Source organism: Homalodisca vitripennis, chromosome 1 (genome assembly GCF_021130785.1).
Source record: "Homalodisca vitripennis isolate AUS2020 chromosome 1, UT_GWSS_2.1, whole genome shotgun sequence".
NCBI lineage: Eukaryota > Metazoa > Arthropoda > Insecta > Hemiptera > Cicadellidae > Homalodisca > Homalodisca vitripennis.
The window spans coordinates 82,046,374-82,072,313 of record NC_060207.1 but is presented as its reverse complement, the minus strand read 5'-3'; the positions used below and the strand labels follow the sequence as shown (position 1 = coordinate 82,072,313).

Here is a 25,940-nt window from a genome sequence, read left to right as displayed (position 1 = left end):
GATGATTTTTCAAGTACCGAAAAAGGTGGAAATCGCTCGGAGCAAGGTCGGGGCTGTACGGCGGATGATTCAAAACTTCCCAGCCAAAAGAGTCGATCATTTCCTGTGTCCGAGCAGCGATGTGAGGCCTTGCATTGTCGTGGAGGAGCAGAATTCCCTTTGTCAGCATGCCGCGTCTTTTGTTCTGAATGGCGCTTCGGAGACTGGCCAGGGTTGCGCAGTAGGCTTCTGAGTTAATCGTCATTCCTCGCGGCATAAAGTCCACTAGCAAAACACCGCACCTGTCCCAGAACACCGGTGCCATAACTTTGCGCCGCGACAGCGTTTGCTTGGCTTTGACTTTGACTGGAGATGTTATGTGCCGCCATTCCATAGACTGTTGCTTTGATTCAGGAGTGATATGGGATACCCATGTTTCATCTCCTGTGACAATTCGACTCAACATGTCGTCTCCTTCCTCGTCGTAGTGGGTCAAGAAAGTCAAAGAACTGCTTAATCTCTTTTTTTTGTGATCCCTAGTGAGGAGTTTGGGTACCCATCTTGAGCACAATTTTTTAAAGTTTAGGTTTTCTGACACAATTTTGTACAGTACTGACCTGGACACTTGAGGAAATTCCATAGAGAGAGTGGTTATTGTGAACCGTCGGTCCTCATGAATTTTTGCGACAACTGCAGTAACCAAATCTCCCGTGATCACAGATGGCCGGCCTGAGCGATCTTCATCGTGGACATTTTCGCGGCCATCTTTAAATTCTCTGACCAATTTCCGCACTTTACCTTCACTCATTGCCTTGGCACCATACACCTCACAAAGCTGACGGTGAATGTCAGCAGCCGACATGTTTCTTGCAGTCAAAAATCGTATCACTGACCGAATGTCACACGCGGCGGGTGATTCGATAATCTTAAACATTTTAAAGATCCACAGTAATGCATACAGGTTAGCTACAGAGCTGCAACTGACATGAAGTTGTTCGCTAGGAATGCCGGGAGGCGGGGCGCACGCTCGTTACGGCAGGAACGCGAACTACTACCGTGTACGGGAGAACGGCCCTTACTTAAAAAACAGCCCTCGTATTTTATTAGAGTGCTGATAAAACACTTCAGTGGGTGTGTGCACAGTTTAGCAACACAGCATATTTCTAGTTGGCTGAGGCTAAGTGCAGGCTAAATGGGCCACTCCCTCAACTGTCTTTCCTCCTGCTCTCGGGTTTAGAATCATCTCCAGAATATTAAGTTAAATCAATTCCAGGGTTCATTTTAAACAACACTTCACCAAACAGAAGCAACAAGAATTGTTTGCTATTGTGGCTGCCTGCTATTGAGTTACAAAACGCTCAGATTTGCAATGGTAGTCCTGCCTCTCCTTTATTTATACTCAAACATTTTTCAAGAATCCAAACTCTGTTTATTTATTTTTAAAACATTAGAATCAGTATTATTACTTCATCAAGTGGCTCCATTAGTGTGTATTGTTTGTTGTAACATCAGTTATGGACTGGTAGTGAACGTGTTAAGTGATCAGTTGCTATACTTTTTCTAACAAAAGTAGAAATCCACAAGCTACTAAAATGTTTTTTTAGGTGCTGACATTGCGAATGTGTGCAATGAGGCAGCTCTGATTGCTGCAAGAGACCTGAAGTCATCTATAACGATGAAGCACTTCGAGCAGGCTATCGAGCGGGTAGTGGCCGGGATGGAGAAGAAGACCAATGTGTTGCAGCCAGAGGAGAAGAAGACAGTTGCATACCATGAGGCTGGACACGCAGTTGCTGGTTGGTTCCTGCAATATGCTGACCCATTGCTCAAGGTAAGAACAATTGATCTTAACTGTACAAAATTAATAGCCATATAACCAACCACTGTAACATGAGTTCAGATGTAGTTTTAAACTGTTGTTTTTAATAATCTGTTAATTTAAGAAAATAAAGTTTAAATTAAAAGTAAGGGATTTCTAAATATTGTTAGTAGACTAATACTTATACAGTTAAGTAGAATTAGAAACATTGTATTTAAATGATAACTACTGAAAATAAACTGAATCATGGTAATAATTCCTTTAATAATTCCTATCCAAATTGGATAGATCTATTGTCCAAACATCATGAAAAAGAAAATTATTAGGTAACTATAAAAAGGTTATAAGTGGCCACCCTGTAGAAGTGCAGAAACAAGACGTTATAATATACAAACACACATAAAAAATATCAAGTTCAAGTCAAATATTATTTACAAACCCACGATTTTCCATTTAAATTACATACCCATGATTTTCCAAAAAATTATGATAGTAAAATGTAAACTCCAGTGCTGTAAAAATCCCAGTATATCAGAAGTTGTTTTCCTAACCAAAAGTTAAGTAATATCAAACAGTGAACCATTGTTTAATGAAAAGTTTTGAAAAATTGTTTCTCAAAAAGTACAAAAAATACATTTTAAGTCAATAAGTGCGCTGATTGAATGAATAATTCAATAGAAATTTTCAGAACATGCAAAAGACATAAGTGTTATATGTATATTTTTGAATTTACGTATATCAAATTGAAGGAAGAGTGAAACTGAATATCCATTTTCTTGCAATCAAAAATGGTGGTCGGATAGTTAATTTTTTTGGCAGTTTTTTTATTAATAAAGTGTGCCTTAGAAGTATTATGTGATGAAATGTTCTTGGTTGAACTTTCTGATTCAAATTATATAAATTTACAAAATGTACTTTTTAAATATTTTTTATTATAAAAATTATAATTAAATATTTTAAGTTAGTGGTAATTTAATTTTTATGAATGGGTACTAAATTAAGAAAATGATGAAACAAACAAACCATTAATTTATTGTTATTGGTATTGTCAGTATGATAGTAAATCCAAAAGGTTGTGTATGATTTGACCAGGTGTCCATAATACCAAGAGGCAAGGGGCTCGGCTACGCCCAGTACTTGCCTAAGGAGCAGTATCTGTATACCAAGGAACAGCTGTTTGACCGGATGTGCATGACCTTAGGTGGCAGAGTCTCAGAGGAGTTGTTCTTCAAGCGGATTACAACTGGCGCTCAGGATGATCTAAAGAAAGTCACACAGAGTGCGTACGCTCAGGTGGGTTTGATTTCAACATCTTCATGGAATAGCTAAACTGTGTATCTTTATACTAAACTGTGGGGCTCAGCTTGATCTAAAGAAAGTCACCCAGAGTGGGTACGCTCAGGTGGGTTTGATTTCAACATCTCCATGGAATAGCTAAACTGTCTATCTTTATACCAAACTGTGGGGTTCAGCTTGATCTAAAGAAAGTCACCCAGAGTGCGTACGCTCAGGTGGGTTTGATTTCAACATCTCCATGAAATAGCTAAACTGTCTATCTTTATACCAAACTGTGGGGTTCAGCTTGATCTAAAGAAAGTCACCCAGAGTGCGTACGCTCAGGTGGGTTTGATTTCAACATCTCCATGAAATAGCTAAACTGTCTATCTTTATACCAAACTGTGGGGTTCAGCTTGATCTAAAGAAAGTCACCCAGAGTGTGTACGCTCAGGTGGGTTTGATTTCAACATCTCCATGAAATAGCTAAACTGTCTATCTTTATACCAAACTGTGGGGTTCAGCTTGATCTAAAGAAAGTCACCCAGAGTGTGTACGCTCAGGTGGGTTTGATTTCAACATCTCCATGGAATAGCTAAACTGTGTATCTTTATACCAAACTGTGGGGTTCAGCTTGATCTAAAGAAAGTCACCCAGATAGTGTATGTTCAGTTGATTTTGATTTCAACATCTCCATAGCATACTTCAACTGTTGTGTGGTGTAAGGAAAGGAGACAAACTGATCCAGTTGTTTTTAATAGATTTCATTTACATATCAAATTTTATTTGATCTTAAGTTAATTGTTTTAAGTTGAATTATGTACAATTAATTGGTTTTTAAATTTTGTATATCAATCAAAATTTATCTTAAGGTAAAAGATTTAATTGAGGCGGATCACTGTGACACGATTCATATAAAATTGCTCATTATGAGTTGCTGTGTTCGGATTCGTCAGAAATTAAAATATCTTCAAAGACTTTTTTTAGTTTTCCGCTTTAATATGATTTACATGATTTAAAGTTTGTTGAAATGTTCTCTCATTTTGTATATCTTATAACTTCAAGAACAGCATTTAAGTTAAGTTAAAGCTTTACTAAAAACTTCCTTAAGTAAAGTTTAATATCGTGTATATAATATCATTCTTGGATACGTCAGTAAACAATTATAAAATTCACCTCTAAAAAGTAATTGGAATATCTTATTTATGAATGACTTTAATGTAAACATTTAAATAGAGCAAAAATCAAATAAATAAATAATGCTTGTATATTTATTTAAATCTCACCCGGCAAGTGAGAGATCCGGGTTCGACTCCCGGCAGAGCAACCCAGCGGAGTTTTTGTGATTCAATGTTCATTGAAATTAATTAAGGCTATTGCCATTTATACAGTTTAATAAAAGTCGTTTGACAGGTATTTGGTCTTCCGATCATATGTTAGTTTGCTTATTTAAACGCATATGTGACAGATACGGCCAAATACAAAATAATTGAATCGGAAAAAGTAAGCGCTCTGTGGTGTAATGGTAGCACATTCACCCGGCAAGTGAGAGATCCGGGTTCGACTCCCGGCGGAGCAAGTACTTTTTGTGATTCAATGTTTATTGAAATTATATATATATATAATTTCATAGAGTCATTACAAGTCATTTCACACAACTACATGTTTTATTTAATTATAAATATTTTTAGACACTATAACATGACTGTGTTGATTTTTATTTATCCTACAGTGGTCCATTGCAATATTATTTTGGTTTATAGTATCATAGTTGTGCATGCATATTACTTGTTATAACAAGAGATGCAATATTTTGTAGTAAATGTGATACTGAACCAAAAACATAAAGATTAATAACGGTTTGTAATTCAAGCATAATAAAAGTGGTTTACAGTTGTCAAGAGGTTGTGCTTTAGATGTTACCTGATGGCTTTATTTTTCAAAGTAAGGATATCATTAATTGTAATACTATTATCCTCTATCACTAGTCTATTAAAGAGACTATAAATTTTATGCTGACTAAAAAAGCATAGTGTGCAGATTTTACATAGTTTTAACTTTCAGGCACACAATTCATTATATATATATATTATATATATATATATATATATTATATATATATATATATATATATCACAGTAAAAATATTTCTCTAGACAATCTTTTTGAAAATCATTTAATTTGGGAAGTCTGTGGAAAATTACTATCAATAAATATTCCTAGAATTGTAACACAAGAACTGAAATTATTTGATATTTTGTGGGTATTTGTCTTAAGGTTAACAGAATTTTTTAAATTTTATTTTTATTTAACAAAAATATACTTTTGAAGTAAACCATACTGGAGTGTACATATGTGACTGCTATACAAAGAACATAGTAGTTTGCTACCCAACATGTCCCGTAACAGGCTTCACTCAATTCTACAGTCCATTTTATTATTCTCTAAATGTCCAGCATACAGACAAAAAACAGGAAATCAGAAAGGAAAGAAATTTTTATAGCCTTGAGGCTGACAGCGTAAAAAATCTGCCAGAATACGAGTAACAGATTTGAATGATACTGAGTTGAACCCCATGGTTAGATATATATTTTCATTAAACTAATTCTTGTTTATGAAGAAATGAAGTTTCATGTAAAATTTAAAGTTTACAGATGAAATTGCGTTAGGGATATCATACGAATAGTTAGGATATGTAAAGGCTCAATCATATACCCATTATCAAATACGATGTTGCTTATGTAGAAATTACATTACATGGAAATTTACAAGTCCATAGCACAATTCATTCTTGAGATATCCAGTGGAAAACAGATACACAGGTAGATAGAGAGATAGAAGAGGAAGTTTACCCAAACACTTGGGGATAGCTAAGTAATATATACAAAATTTCAAGTACTGCTGAATTAATACTTAGGTAATGTTCAGCCAAATTCCATGGAGGGACATGCACCATCATCGAGTCGAATACTATCTTGTCTATTTACAAAAACTCATACAGTATTGTACGACACTTACAGAATGTAAAACACATTTTACCAACCAATCCACCAAATATCACATTTTAAAATATAAAATTCATGTAATTGTACTAAAGTCTGTACACAACTTTGTTTATTCTATAAATATCTCATTGCCATCATGTTTACCCATAAGACCAGTGTAAAAATGTTTTCTAATGTTAAGCCAAATCTCATGGAATCACCTCGATGTTCCTTGTATAGATATGAAATCTCATGCAAAATTTCAAGTCTACAGGTTTGTTTCTTTCCTAGATGCCGCACGAACAGACAGACAGAAATGACATTTCTCTATCCCCTCTAGCGATAGCCTTTTCTAACGTTCAGCCAATAATTACCTATTCAGTAAAATTCTGTATCACTAAAAAAAATAAAAAAATGATCGTTTTGTAGGAGTGTTTGACTGCAATGAGTTCTGTGTCCAGGTGGTTCACTTCGGCATGAATGAAAAGGTGGGGAACGTAAGTTTTGACATGCCACAGCCAGGTGAGATGGTACTGGAGAAGCCTTACTCTGAGAGCACTGCACAGCTGATAGACCAAGAAGTTCGGGTGCTCATAGATCGAGCGCACAAGCACACAACGGATCTCCTCACACAGCATAAGGATGACGTAGCCAAGGTAATAATTTGCTTATACTTGTAACAATTTCATGATTGTGACAGAGATGGATGACTTGAACTTACAGTTAATCCTAAGATGAGTACAACTTATTGAAACTTGCCTTGAAAATTCCTATTAATTATTCAGTTTTAAATGTTCTCATTTGTGAATCATTGATGGATAACTCTACAGTTAAATACTTAAACCCTTTCATAGCCAACGCCCATTTTAACCAGATGTCTATAAAAAAAATTTAGAAAATTCAAAATACAGTCTAATATTTGCAACATTGTTATATTAATAGGCCTAAATGTTAAATGGTTGCATTTAAGAGTTTATATTTGTATACAATATGTGTATATAATTTGTTTATGAATTACAACCTCATCATAGAATATTGCAACTAGATATTTTTCATACAATAGTCTAAAAAGTGTATTTTTTATGATAGTTCAGTTAATTTTTGGAGTTAAATGCCTTAATATGTGTGGGTGAGAACTATTTTCACAGTATCTAATGTATGAGACATTTTTTATATATGCACAATAAAACAAGTTCTTAATTAGATAAAACTATATTTATAAGAAAGAATAAAAATAATCATCTGTTTTAGTCCGAAATGAACAAAGTAAAACATTAGATCTGTATAACAAGTAAGCTGTAAAAAAGTAAATTTTAGCTTAGCTCCTCTTGATACATCATATTGCACCATCACCTAGAAAATGTCTGGCACTGAAAGAGTTAAGAACTTAGTTATTAGCTAAGATTTACATGAAATGTAAGAAAACCAACAAGAAATTCTTGTACCTCTTGTATTGACAATATGAGTGCAATCTGCTAAATAAGGAATTGGCTTTATCTGATGACTAAGTCCTGTGCCTTATTAGAGCCACCTAAAGTAAAAAAAAATTAACTTGGAAAGAACTAACAGTTACTCACAGCTTTGCCCGTGATTTTTATTGAATAAAATATACATGTCATAAGCGTATCCCTTATAATGTCATAATAAATGCTCCTGAAAATGATTGATTGTCACTAGAAGGTATTCCAATCTTGTGGACAATTTCAGAATAATTAAATGTAAGTTTAAAGAGAACAGTTTGTGTCCGGCCCTGAAGCCGTAGAGTGAAACAATTTTTATGAGTAATAATGAAATAAAAAAATTTCTATGCAGTATTTTAAGGTATTTGAATTAATAGCTCCAATAATTTCAATAAGCCTTGAAATAATATAGGCCAAAATGGTTAAATACTAAGTTTTTAATAATCTTAGTGGAACCACTTATCATATAATATGATGGAGCTCTATAATCGTTTTGAAACGGAAGTAATATATATTTATGGTACGTATTATTTCAGTTTTCATTGCTAAGAGGTTCACAAGGTAAAAAAGAAATTCCACTAGCTCTTATTTCAGGTTTTAATGTGTGAAGAAGCATTTGTAGTTAGAGTGAATTATATTACACAAACGCCTAGTAGAATTTGCCTTGTTTCCACGATCAAGAATAATGTGCACATATTCGGTCTGAAAAACCTACTGTAGTTAAAAAGTGGTTTTTTTTTTTTTTGGCCCTTCTCATGGTGTAAGATAATTTTGGTGCCATAGTAGTTTTTGCAGTTTCCCTGATAGTAAATATATATTAATTTGGTTTGAAAAATCTACTTCGGCCACAAAGCGACAAATTCCAGCCTATATAATTTACTTCCGGCTTAAGGTACTTTGGATTTAGTTTTTCTAAGTCATGAGGCATACATGTGCCAAATTTAAACTTTCTAGGATATCAGAAGGGTAGAGAATTAGTGAGTGAGGGCTTTGCCTTTTACATATAGAGATTATTAATTTAAAAACAAATAATCAATACAGTGAAACAAAAAAAATTGCGCTATTTCTCCTTCGTGTTCTATATCAAAAGATTTTTAAATGATTGTTTTTTCAGAGACTTTAGAATTCTTTGATTCGAACAGGAGATTATACAAAAAGAAGTTTAGTTTTAGAAAACTTGCATATTTTATATATAAGTTTCACCACACAAATGTTTCTTCTTTATTTTTCAACAAACAGATTTTTGGGCTTGTTGTGGTCACAAAAAAATGTGTTTAGGTTTTTCATAATTTAGAATGGTAAATTTAAATTTTTTTTTCAGATAACAGGAAATAATAAAATAACTAAAGCCAGTTGGATGAGTATAAATGATACTTGAGAAACATATTAAATAATACAGAAATGAAACATCTTGCAAAAATGTTTACGAAAAAGAAAGGAGTAAAAATGTTTTGCCACATTAATGCTAAACATAAATAAAAATGCTATATAATATATATATATATATATATATATATATATATATATATATATATATATATAAAACAAAGATTATTATTTCATAACATTTGCTAAATTAAATGATATTTTTCAGGTTGCCGAAAGGTTATTGAAAAAAGAGATATTAAGTCGAGATGACATGATCGAACTACTTGGTCCGAGGCCATTCCCAGAAAAATCTACTTACGAGGAGTTTGTCGAAGGTACCGGGTCATTCGAGGAAGACACCACATTACCGGAGGGACTAAAGGACTGGAATAAAGAAAAAGAACCAAAGAGTAATGAAACTAAACCCAAACCAGCCACAACTTAAAGTTGCATTTTAAGCTAGATTAGTTTCAGACTGTAACGTGCCTACACATTAGTTACCTGTCTCTGTACATATTTTGTTGTGTAATAAATTATATTCATCAGAAATTACAACTTTTTTTATTAAGTTAACTTATTTTGATTTTGTCTTTTTACGAAAATGATTGTATTTCAAATCAATTTTTTTCTAGCAATAAGTGGTGATTGATGTCCTGACTTGTTCTGCTGTAAATTTATTTGTACATAAAAAATAAAGTGTGAAAAAATGTAGCTTATATCATTTATGCCAGTATTAATAACTAAAAAGAAAACTGATTAGTGTTGAAAAAGCAGTTTTGTTACAGACATAGGTTTATATAAAATACATTTCTTTTTACAGTTTTACGTATTATTTTGCTACCCAAAACAACAGTGTTGACTTTAATACATCGCTTTTGAATAAATAAATAATAAGTAATAAATTATCAACAAGTTATGATGGCACACAACATGCCACTCAGCAGTGTTTTTATAATATCTTGTAGACACAATATTTACTAGATTAGGCAATGAGTACGATCAACAATATTCTCAATCAGGCACATTTCTGACAGGGGGCATACCACAAACTTGCTAAATTAATATAGGACCTCATTAACTCAAACCTTGATAACTAAAAATTTTCAGTATCTCAAACTTTTTAAGTCCCTTTGAAATCCTTACAGCACTCAATGCTATATATAAAGATCTTTATAAATAAGAAATGTTAAATATTTAAACTCAATTTTTAATGAGCTATAATACATCAAACGTCTTATTACTCAATGTTTCCTACATGGAGCCTCTTTAAGTCGAAGGTCTTTTTATGCTTTGGTTTCAAACCAGTTAGCATATGCATACACTATGCAGTTCTGTACAATGTCGTGTTGTAAAGTAAACTACCTGTCCAATCTGAAAATGTCAAAGTCTAGTTTCTACTAGAGAAAAAAACTTCTAAACCACAATCTCTTGATCAAGGTATGATAAAAAACTTCAAAATGAAGTACTGAAGAGAGTTGGTTTGAGCCCTGGATGGTGTCAAAAGCCTGGAACAACGCCACTGCTACCACCATCCAAAACTGATATAGAAGCAGAATCATCAACTCCATAATCAGTGAAACTCTTGTTGATTGGACTGAAGCAGTGAAGGCCCTAAATGTTGAGGCATCGGAATTTGAAGACTTCATAGACGATGACAATGTTTCCATTTGCGGGGAGCTGACTTACACGGACATCATCGTATCAGTTTCAGAGATGTTCACACTTCACTCTTCAGATAAGGACAGGAGTAGGGCACAGAGCCTACTCATCCAGACCCTATTATTAAGGAAATGTTAATTTGTATTTGAGTTTAAAACATAATGTTAATATACAGTTACATGTTTGATTATTTTTATCAGTTCCAAACAAGAATATTTTTATCACAATAAATATCTCTGTCACTAGCCTATTACTATGAAACTGCTGTTTTGTGATAACGAGTTTACAGATTTGAAATATACTGTAGCTACGGTTTCATGGGAAAGTAGCCGCTTTTTGTACATATAAACAATATTTATGAACACATTGAATAGTCATGTCTATATCTCAATAGGTGTTTGGTCTTGGAGAAAATTTACACATATACAAAAGCTACATGTTTTTTTAGGCAGCATATATTACAGCTGATAAAATTTTCAACATTCTTTGCTGTCATAGTGTTTTTTATAACTTTCACCATTAGATGACATATAGGCTCTCGTAAGTAAATTTAAATCTCACAACAAATTTATTGCCATACTTCTGTCTCTAATAGCTCAGAAACATTGGTCAAAAGGGGAGTTGTAGAAAATTGTTTATTATTTTACATGAATTCGATCAAAAATGTTTGAGTTTTGAAGATTGAGTGAAAGACCAATTCTAACCTATAGCTGCTCACTGTGGATGAGATTTCTCTCTGCAAGTGAATGTGGTAATACAATTGACTTTCAATCGGCCAACCAATTTATTTATTGTAACATACAGAGTAAATATCACTGTAAACCATAATACTGTATATAATAAAATATTGATCTTTTGAATACAGCCCAAAAACACAAATTAAGTAAGAAATATCATGTTTTTTAAGAATATGCAGAGGTTAAGGAAATGGCTATTGGTTTAGAATATAATTATTTTCACTTTAAACAAAGTGTATAGTATGCATATTTCTATTAATCATACAGTTTATGTATGATAAATATATTGAAGTACAAGATTTTATAGTTTTTCAAATCTCAATATGCATGAAATTTGAATAAAGTGTACTTATCTTTGGTGTTTATCTGCAAAATACGATATAAATGGTGCCAAATTACTGATAGAGGCTATATATGTTGACTGACAGTTTATTCTTTATTACTGAAGATCATGGTAGCCTACTTTCCGATTAAATGGACACTACGCAATCAGAGTACACTGCCACTGTTCTTGGTCCTTTCTTGTTTGTGCTTTTTACAAATGACTTTCCCAGTTTTATTAAAAATGACAACATAGAGGCAACAATGTATGCAGATGACACTACATTAATTATCAAAAGTAACAATTCACAAGACCTGGTCACAAACATTACCTCAACTACTGACAAAGCACTTCAATATTGCCTCCAAAACGATTTAGCTATCAACCCTAAAAAGACGATACATATAAATTTTAGTCGCAGACAAGATGACATACCCGACATTCCTAACATCTCTACTGACCAACAAGCAAGACTGCTAGGATTAACAATAGATGCAGATCTCTCATGGACTAGTCATGTGGATTTACTGAGTAAAAAGCTAAGCTCAGGAATCTATGTTATTAGAAGAGTGAAGTGGATAGGAGGTTTTGCTGCAGCTAAAGCAGCATACCACGCTCTAGTAGAATCCCACATCCGCTATGGGATAACTCTGTGGGGAGGGACATCTGAACAGAATCTAAACAGAATTCTTGTCCTCCAGAAAAAAGCAGTAAAGGCACTAGCTGACTTAAGCCCAACAGAGAGCTGTAGAGAAGCCTATAAATCGTTGAAGATCCTAACGGTCACAGCCATGTACATACATGCAGTGGTTGTGCATGGGGACCAACTGGGACTCCCTAGGAGTAAGGATATACACTCCTACAACACAAGAAGAGCTTTGGACTACCACCTTCCCTTGCACCATACCACCAAGTACACAAAAAAGCCATCTTATGCGGGGCAGAGATTCTACAACTCGCTGCCAGATTTCTTGAAAAGCCTAAGAGGGAAAGATCTTCACAGACAACTACAAAGCTGGCTGTTAGAGCAACCAATATATACAACTCAAGAATTTTTTGATTTGATTTGATCTGTAAAGCAAGAAACCTCAAGATCATAAACTTTGTAAAATTGACGCCATTACATTTCCTTGTGATTTTGTAAATAAAGAGATTCTGATTTCTGAATATACTATAAATATTGTAGAATATGTATTTTCCTTGCCTTAAAATAGTTATTAAGACTAAAGAAGTTATGTCTGGTACACTCTAAGTAGGTCCCACGCTGCGGTAACATGCACATACAAACCTGTCAGTATGACTCGTTAGTACTTGCTCTTACTGCAGTTTAGTTTGTAATATTTTTAGTTCTCTCAAACGTGATTAGATCCTCTAGACTTTTTAATATTTTACTGATCATATCTCAAAATAAATGTTCTGTTTGTTGCTATTGCAGGGGGAGGCTCGCACTGATGGCCAGAGGCATTATTGTCAGACTGTTCAACTACTAATTCAACAACTTTATTTGTATTCGTAAAACATGTGTAAAAGTATTATTTTCTAGGGTTTATTTTCTTTAAAAATTAGGAAAGATAGAAGAGCCTATAAAGCTGAACAGAGCTTGTCAACATAGTTACAATCATGCCCTGGTGTAAGAGGACCAAGGACTTTCTACATGCTTGGAATTTCTTACTGTAATGATATTGAACAACTATATTAGTTTAGTGGACATTTTTTAACTTAAGAAGAGTGCGAATATCTGTAACCTATCTATTTCACTTGGAATCCCAGGTTGAGAGTATAAGCAAATTAACGACATTCCAACAATAAGCACAAAAGAAGAAATGTAATGTTTAGTTTAACATTGCTGAGTATGTTCATGTGTCAAGAGGCAACTGCTCATGTGTTAACAGAGTTACCAATAGCTCAGGGATCACAGCAAATGTCACAGTGTGGCTTTATGTGATGATGGTTGGATTGTGAATAAAAGCAGTTCAATATTTTTCGACAAAAAGCCTGTTACACTCTGTAGAAAATGAAGTGACCCAATGGTTACTGATATTGGAGTGTTGAGGGCAATCCTTTAGTGCATGATCTCATCATCTTAGGGCATGAGTCATAAATGAGTTTTGGCTAAATAAACTAGTTATGCAATTTTCTAAAGTTTATGGGGCCAAGCCTATTTTGGATGATTAAAATTTTAAAGTAGGTGAACCACTGTTAAAAACTTGCTTTGGGTTTTAAATAAATTTATACCAATAAAGACAGAATTACAAACATAAATGTAATTCTAATAATGGATTCTTATACTTTGGAAAACAGAACTACAGATAATCGCATTCTGGACAATTGTGTTCCTAGAATTTATCATCTGCTAAGGATAATGTTGACTTGATCATTTCAGGTTGATCAAATAAAACAATCACCAAAGCTGTATAAAGCAATTTGTTAATCTGTCTCATGTGGAGCTGAGTGGATTGACAAGGGTTCAGTGTTGTCGGTACAAATTTCCATTTTATGATTACTTTCCCTTTGTATTTATATCTTTACTCCTCTTAGTCTCCATTTATGTTCCTGCCAATTCAAACATGTTTGCTAAATTTTCAGTGATGCAGATGTCAGTTGTAATGTTTAAAAATGTGTATATATACAAAGTTAGTTACCCCTAGCGGACCCAAGTAACCTTGAACATTTAACTGGCTAGTACTGTGAACAACATGGTGTTTTCATATGTGCTATCAATCTCTTTTTTTTAGTAAACATCAAGAAATATAACAAAGTAGTTTGATATATCAGAATGTGGCCATCTATGCTAGTATAGCAAAGTCTAATATATGCCAATACCATGAAAGATTAATATCTAAATAATGTAAATTGCTGCAAAATCAGAAAATTCTTAAAAAATACATTTTGATATTAAAAACTTTTGTGGAGAAATGTAAAGGGTTGATTAACAACAATATTTATAGATAAAGAGCACCTTGGGCTGTCTGTTTATTTACAACATATAATACAACAATAACTATCATCATATACAAATATAGATTAACACATACATTAACAACAGGATTTATTCTCACCATTACATGTAAAAACGCAAACATCGATTTAGATTTCACTAACAGCTTGGACTCAATAAACATACAAGGAGCATTTATAATAATGACTATTTTGTTCTTATTTTTAAGTTGCTTTAGTCTTAAGATTGGTGATCACAATTTAAAAATAAACTAACACCGACATTTTAGTTAACATGATGTATATACTGTTCTTTTTATTCATATAATCGAGTATTTAAAAGTGTGTAACATGTCTTTAAATTACAAATTTAATTTTCACTTAAATTGTGTAGCATTTAAATTAATTTACACTTTTCGAGACGTGACAAGATTCACCTACTGTATGCATCTAAATTTTAATACAACTGAAATACAATTTTACTCTAAGAATTTGTTTGCAAAAATTAAAATAACAGCAATGATTCAAGTATATTTGATGAATCAGACTAACCATCTTTAACATTTGATGCAGTAATCAACTGGCAAAGTGCAAGAGGTCATCTGACAACTACATTCAATCTTTCAACATGAACTCAACTCGACTTCATGCGAAGATACTTCAATGCTACATTTTAAACAGATTTATTAACATAACCACTCTAGTGTAACAAATTGAACTCTGAGGAATTTAAAAACTAGAGCAATGGAATTAGTTTTGAGATGGGAGTAAATAATATAATTTCTTTAACTAATTATTAATTTTTTATACTGCACAAAAGGCAACAAATCTATTGTACAATATGAACGTTTTTACTAGAAGAATTTGCTATAGGTTATATTTTACAAATAAAATGACAATGAGTACAGTAAAATATTCATCTTGCATATTACAATGTCTTGTCAAAATTTTATAATGATTGAAAAGTTCAAAAAATGTCATACTGCTTCCAGTAATTCCTTATTTAACAATTAACATAACTAGAATTTCGTTCAATACAGATAATGATTTTTTAATCCCATAAGTATATTTTAAAATAAAACAAATGTGAAATATATATATTTAACTTCAACTACGGTATGGATAGCATAGAGGTGAGAATTACACAATTTCATTTTGTTTGAGCTTAAATCTACAAGAGGAGATACAGTACCATGTTAGCAAATACTAGGAATATTATTGCATAACTGTTTTGCTGTGAGCAACAATAAGTTTCATTCTTACAGATTAAATACAGTTTACTAATTATTATGTGAATTGTTGATCTGTGTATAAAATTCACAATGACGAACAGTAATCTACCACAAACTAAAAATACTGTTACTTACTGACTACAGCAGATTCAAAAGTTACAGGATGGTGGTTGTCTCACAAAGTGAATATTGCACAGTGATGACTATTGTTTAACATTACAATTCTACGTTTTATATCCTTTGACAAGTGTCGGTCGAGCTGACCGCTTGTAAAGCAATGAAAACCAGTCATTTACAGAACATAAGCAACATTAACAAGGTAACGTTGGAGCCACTGCGGAGGTGATGACTAGCGACCGTGACAGACCAGTGTTGCCAACTTCACCTGGGCTCGTCTAGGGTCTCCCGCAGGGCTGCCAACTGCTCCTCACCCAGCTGGATCTTGTCAGTAATTTCCCGCGAGTCCACTAGCAGTTTAGCCTTCATGTTGATGAAGTGGTCGTAGTCCGCATACTCCTCTGCTGACAAGTACTTGTACAACGTGGCGGATACAGCTTCACTCCTGCGGTCGATATTACGCTTCAGCTCTTTCGCTTCTTCCAATTGTGTTCGAAGCTTATCTCTCTTCCCCTCTAGAGTTTTCTAAAAACAAAATAAAAATATAAAGGACTATGTTTTTTTTAATATAACAAAAATATTAAAAAATTTCAGAATTAGATTTCCTCTATCAAAACTAACTATAAAAGTAGTATATCATTCAATTTATCCCAAGAATCCAAGTTTATTTTTCTTTTGCTCATGGGTTAATTTACCCTATTAGAACGGTGTTAAACCTCAAACACTGTTACATCTTATTTTTTATTGTAGAATTATGGGAGATGGCTCATTTTAAAAGCATGATGCAAATGCATTCAACAACTTTTTAGTTTTTCTAGTTAAGTTTTTATTTTTTGTGTTTAAAAAGAAACATAAAAGATATTCCTTTTATGTTTATTGCATTTTCTAAATTATCAATTAATATATCAAAATAATTAAACAGTGTTCAGATGCATGTTAATCATATCTTTAAAATAAGTCATTTCCCATTTTTCTATGGATAAAAATAAGGTATAAAAGTGCTTTAAGACAGTGTAATAGTGTTCTTATGAGCTAAAATCAAGATAGCCGCCAGTACGGCCACTTAAGATCCTCAAAGTGTCTTACTGTATTTTTCATTAGCCTTGATGGTAGCTGACATTTCATCTTACGTAAGAATACAGTAAATTCATAATTAAGCCTTCCAGCAAGAAAACTGACAGGAGAGGAAATTTAATTATGTTGCTGGACAGGTTTCATAATTTTACAATATGTAGTCTAGATTGCATTAGTTTCCAAATCATTATACATTACAATTTTATTACTGTCATTATACATTACAATTTTATTACTGTTGATTTGACGGTTGGAGTACCCTCGAATATATTGTACATGTCACTCCCAATGGAAGATAAAAAATGGCCAAGTTACAGTTTATTTCAATACGATATGTAAAATTTAGTTAGTGGTATTAATTTTTATAAATGTGGAAACTAGTGAGGAACTTTTTAAAATATTTAGTCAGACTAAATCTGTAAGCAAGAAAGTTATTAAAAGAAAGATAAACTGAACAGTTAATGTTTTAGTTCAAACTTACTTGGTGCAGAGGTACAGTGTTACAGTATTTGCAAATAAATTTACAACCTTCGTTGTAAAGGAGTTATAATTGTTAATGAAGATTGTAAAACTCAATGTATTATAAAATTAGTTTTGGTTTAAATTTACATTTGCTTTGAGTTTATATTTGCAGAAACCACTTTACAATCCCTCAGTTCACCCACTACTGTTCTTTGTGCCCAAGTCCAACAATGGAAACATTGTAGTATTTTCTAGTTTTAAAGAAATACAATGATGTCATAAATGTTGAATAAGATTAATTTTGGTGCATTGAATTATGGGTATTAAATTATTGTCCTGTACAAAGTTATCAACTTGATTGGAATGTAGTGAAAACTAAATGAACGTATGTACTGTAGAAATTTATTAGAACAAGCACTACAAAAGAATGAAGACCATATTGGTATGTTACATCGTTTTTATACACCCTTAAGCACATTATCTTAATTACATTAATCACATTATTTTATAAGGAAAAATTTGAAACTAAATTTTAAAAAAATGTGTCTTCAAGATATAGATAAAATCTCTGAAGGGGACATACTACGTATAATTAACTCACCCGATCGATGTGATCGTCCGGTAGGTTGAGGAGAGCATTCTCTGCTCGTGCCAGACGTCCGGAAAGGCCCAGCAGTAGACTTGTGATGTGGCCCACCTCCTTGACATGGAGACGGAACTTGGAGACCTCATGGGGCCTGGCGAGTGCTGATACTCGTTCACCAACTCCTTGGCCGAGGGCTTCATTCACTCGACCTTCCTCCTCCACTGCCACCGCTTCTGCTCTCAGCACACTTAACTTGCGTGACAGCCGGCTCACTAGCTCCTCCTGGAAACAAGAAATACAAGTCACAAAAACATGTTAAGAAATGACTAGTTTCCAAAATATTAATCATAATGTTTTACTTTTTTTTATCTTAATATTTTAGGATTATGAAAATATTCTTATTAATCAATTTAAAAGAAAATAATATCTGTCTTTGGAAAAGTTAGGTTATGTCTGTTCCTACATGTTAAACACGAAAACAATTATTGTAAGGGACTTCGTTCAATATGTTAACAAATCTATTGTTAATTATATTTTGAACAAAATAATAGAGAATAACAAAAATAATTATGTATTTTGTAAGTGTTTACTATGGAGTACCCTATTTAAGATCTGATATACTATTAAATAAATCATTTAAAGCGAGCCTGACCCTCTTTATATCAAATATAGAAATTTGACAAACCTTTTTCTGGTGTAAATTTGTGTTCCCAGGCAGCGGAGGCTGCTGGTTCTGGCTGAGCAGCAACCGAGCCTTGCACTCAGACGTTGTAAAGTAGGCAGAATCTGACGGTAACCTGTCACTCTCTCTCTCTTTCCCCTTCTCTCTCTCCTTCTCTTCCTCTTTACTGTCAGAACAATACAAGTGCCTATGTTTACCAAGTCTATCTGTCAATATGTCAGAACAATACAAGTGCCTATGTTTACCAAGTCTATCTGTCAATGGAACCTAAAATATTGCTATATCATGCTACAGGTTTCAAACTTAGCCTTTTTGACTATCTATTTAAAAAAAAAAAAAAAAAAATGGGAACAGAGAATTCAATTCATTTAGTAAAAAATCTGTTGACAGTTTAAAAATGTAAATTTACAATAGTGTCCATGTTTACATGAAAAATAGTGTTAAAAAAATGCTTACTTAACAGGCTTTTGGTCTTTCAGAAAGTTCACAACGCATTAGCAATGTCATATGATTAGTCTCCACTGTACTTTAATAATGGTAGACACATTATAATGTGTCGAGCTAATGTGCGATAGCTAGGTTATGTTTCACATTTAACAGTCAATCTAAAAATAATATGCGTTTAATAAATTACAGCATTGTACTGGAAAATTTAAATTTTAGACATTGTACATTAGAACCAGCAGACGTTGACTTTTTTAAGTACAAAAGAACATTACTTTACTTAAATGAAAAATCAACCAATACAAATAAGATAAATTTCCATGTAATTTGGAAATTTCACCATTAGTAAATAGGAGACTGTATCACATATTAGTGACATTGAATTGTGATGAAATCTAATTTCTTCTTCGATGGTTAATGTGTTACATGTATCATATTGCAGGGTTCATGTTTGAGACTTTTTAAATGTATTGAATTCAGAATAAGATATTAATATGAACAGTGAAGCCAATTCATTAGTTCCAACTATAGGCTTAAATGGTTGGTGTCATGATTACCTTTTAAGTTTTCCTGGTTGTACCATTAACACAATAGTTATTTTAAGATATTTTGGCCTTGGTATGTAGTTATTTCCAATCAAAATTTTAAACCAATAATGTCCTCAGAGGGGCAGAAATATATTAAGAATTTAATTGTGTTAATAATATTTCAACGTATTGTGAAACTTAGATCATATTCGCAATAATTTTCTTTATAATAATATTTATAGTTATTGTTCTTGTTGAGCTGTTAAAATGCCTTTTGTAAAACCTGTGTACTCTCTTTTGTTCTTCAGTTATTTCTCGTGTTATATAATTTATTTTAAGTAACAACATTTATACCTAATGGTAGGAGTTGGGGTGGGTGGGAGTGAGACAGTGGTCTGTGTAGTGCTAGCGACCGATGTCCGCATCCGAGGCGCCAGGTCCAACCGGAACAGTCCACTTACATAGTCTGTGGATCGCTTCACCTCTGGTCCAGGAGCTACAATCAAATATAACATTCACGAATATTACACAAACACATTACACTATAATTCTATTTTTGAAAAATCATTGGTCAAAAGTTTTGGAAGAAATATATATGTAACGATTCTGTAAATTTTACATTTCTATTACATACATTACATCTCTCAAAAATTTGTACATCTACCTGATGGCAAATCTCAACCACTTCCATCCTTCTCTCATTACTAAACCAGTTTTCAGTTTTTTAATACAGAGACATTGATTAGTTTTTAGAAAAATTACCAGCCTTTTCATTGTTTTCTTAGTAAACGGAGTTTATTGCCAAACTAGGAGTTTTAAAACTATAAAATTACCATGAGCTATAGTAGTATTTTGAAATAAAGGAGTTTAACAGCAACAGGTTTTCAAAACATATTAGTTACACGTCAGTCATGTATTGTTTCAACGTCAAAACTATCAAATAAGCAAGTAATAAACAAAATTCTACATTTCATTTAGAGTTTTCTGAGACAGCAAGTTTCTAATAACATTTATAGAACATTATTTGCTTGGTGTTAAATTTGTATAATCAAAGTGACACTACTATTCAATACTTGTTACGATTTCTGGTATTCAATCTTACAAATACATAGTATAGGAGGAAGTACTGCAATGGTTTAAACAGTGTAAAGTGATATTAGTGGCTATAACCAAACTGACTATCCTTTTGTGTATAGACTCACTGTTTGTTACTAAACAGTGGATCAGGAAAACGCTCAAGTGAGATGGATAGGGAGATAGACAATAACAGTAATTCTGAATATATTTTCTAGAGAATCTTCAGGTGTTTATATAATGACAATAATCTGTTTTTCTCCCTTCTTAAAGATGATCTGTTCATTATAAGACTACGAATAAAAACAGTGGATTTACATAGCTAAATTATTTGGTGTTTTTATCCTCAAAGTGATCAAAGTAGTTTTGGTTATTTTAAAAATAATTATATAAAAATAAAATAAAGTTTAATTTTTACTAATACTTTTTATAAACTATGTAGGCTATATTTCTAGAGATTTTGATGCATAAAACAATGTTATAACTAATATTACCAAAGTGACGTTTCTGAATGCCTGCAGAACATCTATGTATTGTCTTTTTTGCAATAAAAAAATTTTGTCAGATGTTTTGTCTGTGTATTGCCCTTTTTTGAGGTAATATACATTTGTTGTACTATCAAGAAATAATATTAACAATTTTGTTTCTCATAGGATTAAAATAAAATATTGTTTTAGATAAATAATAATTTATTTATGAAAAGAGTTTTTGCTTGTGTTTAGAACAGTTTAGTCTGAAGTCTGAAAATATAAAAGATGAACTATAACTATTATTATTTGTTATATTTGTTTTAAATATCGTGTAATTAAAATAACATTTTGTTGAATCAATTGATAGTTCTCCCCTCCCACAACCTACAACCCGCAGTGGCGGGAGCAGCTTACCTATTCCCCCTCTCCCCCAAGGCTTTGAACAGCTCTGTTTGTGAGAAAATTTAAAAGTTAACTTTTTAATTTGTATATTATTGGTATTTTTATACATTGTAATACAACTTTATGTTTTTAAAGAGTAAATAAATCTTGCATGATATTATAACTAGATAAACTTCAATCTGATTCCATGTGATGGGAGAATTAAAAAGAACTTGAGTAATCTTGTTTGTGTATATTTTGTTCACAGGAAATAAATTTTCGATTGACTTTGTGATTTGGAAGCTCGGGAACTTCACGGGTTTATGGCATTCTCAATCTATCTATAAGTTAAAAGTTTATAATGAATTATATAGTGTGAGTTAAAAGTAACTCTGTTGAGTTTTTTATGAAAATAGATGGAGGTATGGAACTTTGAACACCTTCCTAGAAAATAGAAGTGAACTTTTTAGTCACTGTTACAACTTTGCCCATCTCCCCAAAATGGGATTTTGGAGTGGCGGCTCAACATTTTTAAATGTAAAAAACCCATTAAGTGACTCCTCATTTCAAAGGCTTTGATAAAAGAAGAACCACAGTGGAAACTAGAGCTATCTATCTCAATCCAGTAAAAAAATTTGAAAAAAGTTGCAACAGTGACTAAAAAGTTCACTTTTATTTCCTAGAAAGGCATCCCAGGTTCTATCCCTCCATCTTTTTCCATAAAAAAACTAGACAGAGTGTCTCCAAACTTTTAACTCACAATGTATATATTAAATAATAACAGTAAAAAGATAAGGTATTATACAACTCGGTTTTGTAGTTATTAATTTAATAATTGTGTACACCTTACTTAAACAATGGGAGTTGTATGTATGGGAAATTTATAATACACTAGCTGTTTCCCGCGGCTTCGCACACTTTTCCCCGTGTAAGAGTACTTTTGGTTCAAGTGAATCATTATTTCCAACGCCGATGTAAAGCTTGTTGCCACGATTAAGAAAATCTGTCAAAGTGTATATTTATAGCCATTGTACACGCTCATGTACTTCATTATAAAGTGATCTAACACTCAAGCTTTAAGTTCAACCAAAAATTCAGCCTTCAAATAGTGTTTGGCTTTTTAATATACGTAACTGTCTAGTGATTGCAGTTTAAAATGTGCAGGCGCTTTAATAACTTTTATATTTTGACTGTCGCCTGGTGGCGAGTTACATCAATGGGTATAGCATATAAACCTTTTCCGTGGAAAAATACATATACATACAAATTTTCATAATGATCGGTCAAATAGTTCACGATTCCATAAAGGACAAACACACAAACATTCATTTTTATATATGTAGATGTATCATGTTACCCATCCAACTCTAGATATAAAACTATGTCTAGAGAAAACTAAGTGTTTAATTAGACTATTTAATAGTCAAACATAAATATATTATGGAAAGTGGAGGTCAGTAAGTAAGCTAAATTTTAATAACCACATAGCAGATAACACAATTCTTCAGTTCTACAAGTTTTTGTAAAAACAAACCATACACAACTACAATTATTAACTTTCAAACAACATTAGATCTGCAATAATTTAAAAAAATCAGACAAATCAAATGTAATGTTTGTAAAATATGGATTTAACTACCACAACTTAAATAAGGCACACTATTAAATTTCTGACATCCTACCTTTTGTTCCTGATAATAAGGATGCATGCATAGCACGTATAAAAATCAAATCATTGCAAATATACCTGCTCATGGCAGACATAATGGTTGATTGTGTAAGTAGCTATTTTCCATAATTTTGGTCATTAAGACTGAGTATTAACTTTGAGTATTAAATTCAGATGTTTATTTTACATTTTACATTGCTACATTAGTTAGGTAAACTGTGAAAATAGTGAGTGTAATGAAAAAATAAATATTGAAGTATTTTACTTGGACTAAAACAATAATTTGCAATAAATTCAAAATTACAGGGGTCTGTCAAATACCTACCATTCACTAAGGAATTCTGCCACCAAGTATTGCACTTTATTTGTAAGGTAGATTTTAGGAAATTTTAAATTTTGATAGAATATATTCACTTTTTATTTTAAAAGGAGGGCAAAATATAACCTCAAACCTGAGTGATATACTTCTTGTTCAAACAGTGAAAGGTAGTGAATTAGATAAGAGAGAGAATTTTAGTGTAACCGATAATGATTTTCTTTAGTCTGAAAAATAATTGGAAAATATTATCTCAGGAGATACAAGGTTTCAAGCTCACAGGCACGTAGTTAGACAGTCTAACTAAAATGCAGAATAAGGAATTATCTTGGACTACAAAAACACTAGAAATACATCACCTAAAATAGCACATCCTCCTAATTCCAATGCAAAAAGTAATTTAGAAAACAACAAGGGGGGAAATGCACATAGTGTATCCATGCAAGTACCAAAAAGGCAACTGGGCGAACATTTCTCTCCAACCTAAACAGAGAATTAATGCGAATAGGAGGCTTGAAGCATTCCAAGATTCTCCATCTTCAGCAATGCCATCTGCAGTTTTTATGTAAAGGTAGTAAAAACTGTTGAAGAATTTTTTTACAAAATATATCGAACACTATAGTACCGTACAATTAATACAGGTTAAAACTGTTTAGGAAAAACGGTATTCTAAGGATCCTGAAAAAGCAGTCAATTCAAGAGCCATCTGCACATGACAAATACTAACAAACTAGGAAAGTTGGTCCAATACAGATTAAAAAACAGGCCTCTTTTGACAAGAACCCTCATGTAAATACTACCATAAGCCACAACACTGACAAGCGGATTAACAAACAAATATGGATAGACCACACAAAAACTCTCCAGATAAAAACAATACTTTTTAGGACATGTAAAAAACTAGAAAAAAATTGAAATAACAATTAATAACGAAGTTCTGAGTAACCCTTGTCTGAGAAACCTTTGGAGATCTTCCATCAAAATATAGACCATCTAAGCATCAAGGTTGAGAGGCATCATCTCACCAACTCAATGTCAGATTTCTTACTCCTTATTGAGCATGCATGGGCTTGATGTAAAATTTGAACCTCTTAAATTAGACTTTAACAATCAACTTCAATAGAAGTCACCATAAAAAGAGGGTGACACTATATTCACTCACAAAGTCCATAAAAACAAAGCTCAGGAAGTTTCTTGTGAAACTCACTTGTAAAATGGCAGCAGTGAAAATACTATCTGTTGGAATGTATTTATATATTTTGGGTGTATACTGCTTACCAAGAGCCCCATTAGGAGAAGCTAGAAATCTTCTGTCATGAAGCTGAAAGAATTTCCCTTAGGCAGTGGTATTATCTGTATTTTGGGGATACCAATGTACAATGGCCTTCAATATTCAGGGGAATTCCTAAATCTCAGCGAGACATTAGCCATCATTGACATTCAAGGACTTAATTGATCAGCTACCATAATCACTGGAAATACCTCCTCCTCAATTGATAAAGTGTGTAGGAGATCAAGATTTAGTAAAAGTTTATGTATTGTATACATGGGTATACAATATACCCCCATCCCTTGATCACACCGCCAACTGTGCACACTCAAAATACCATAATTTATTAAACAGCAAAATATTGTCTACTAGAGAAGGTTTAGTAATGAAAACTTACTCTGGCTCAAACTGCTACTTGTAAGGCTAGCTTGGGAGGAAATACTCCAGCAGTGGGTGCTGAAGAGGCCTACTCAATTTCAAAAAAAAGGTGATACAAAGATAAATATCATTGGTTTCAACCTTTTTTAAGTTGGTGGAAAAAATTATACTGAGCTCACTTTGAACTGTTTGCAAATTTACAACTTGCACATTGAAGGTTAATATGAGTTCCTGCTTGGTAGGTCCACCATCATAGGATTAGTGGAAATGTAGACTTCATGTTTGATGAAATTGGTACAGGAAATACCAACACAAATTCATATTTAGATCTTAGTGAGGTGTTCAATAGCCTTGATCATGATCTTATCGTAGTAAAACTTGAAAACGTTAGAACCATAATTACCGCACTTGGTTGAATCGTAAGTTACCTCAAAGACCAGACACAAACTGTCGAAATCGGTCTATATGGGAAAATCAGTGAAAATGCCATGCCTTGTTAGAATACTACCATCATACTTTAGAGTGGATCATCGTGCCAAAATATACAACACATTTTTTAATGCAAAAGTGAATAATATGAGCTATTACAAGAATCTATCCTAGAGAAAGCTGCAGAGAAATATTTTGAAACCTACAGATCTTCATGGTTTTTTCTCTATATATATGCTCTATGCCTCTCAACAAAACTTGACTAGCGGATATCCACGATCACCAAACA

The 25,940-nt window shown here is 32.7% G+C and overlaps 2 protein-coding genes across 5 annotated transcripts in view; one reads left to right on the top strand and one right to left on the bottom strand.

The window, feature by feature from the left end:
* The window catches only part of LOC124365702 (AFG3-like protein 2), a 36,140-nt gene extending 26,433 nt beyond the window's left edge, over nucleotides 1–9,707 (top strand). Inside the window, exons 11-14 of the mRNA XM_046821642.1 lie at nucleotides 1,584–1,810; nucleotides 2,891–3,091; nucleotides 6,519–6,713; nucleotides 9,112–9,707. Of these exons, the coding sequence (XP_046677598.1) occupies nucleotides 1,584–1,810; nucleotides 2,891–3,091; nucleotides 6,519–6,713; nucleotides 9,112–9,330 (842 nt within the window). The 3' untranslated portion in view covers nucleotides 9,331–9,707. The remainder of the gene's footprint in view (nucleotides 1–1,583; nucleotides 1,811–2,890; nucleotides 3,092–6,518; nucleotides 6,714–9,111) is intronic.
* A 5,621-nt stretch (nucleotides 9,708–15,328) lies between these two features.
* Nucleotides 15,329–25,940, bottom strand: part of LOC124365657 (protein Shroom) — a 234,003-nt gene continuing 223,391 nt past the window's right edge. For all 4 annotated transcript variants that reach the window (XM_046821632.1, XM_046821634.1, XM_046821633.1 and 1 more), the window contains 4 exons: nucleotides 20,019–20,160; nucleotides 18,697–18,859; nucleotides 18,027–18,293; nucleotides 15,329–16,414 (listed from right to left, as the gene is read on the bottom strand). In XM_046821632.1, the coding sequence (XP_046677588.1) occupies nucleotides 16,154–16,414; nucleotides 18,027–18,293; nucleotides 18,697–18,859; nucleotides 20,019–20,160 (833 nt within the window). In that variant the 3' untranslated portion in view covers nucleotides 15,329–16,153. The remainder of the gene's footprint in view (nucleotides 16,415–18,026; nucleotides 18,294–18,696; nucleotides 18,860–20,018; nucleotides 20,161–25,940) is intronic.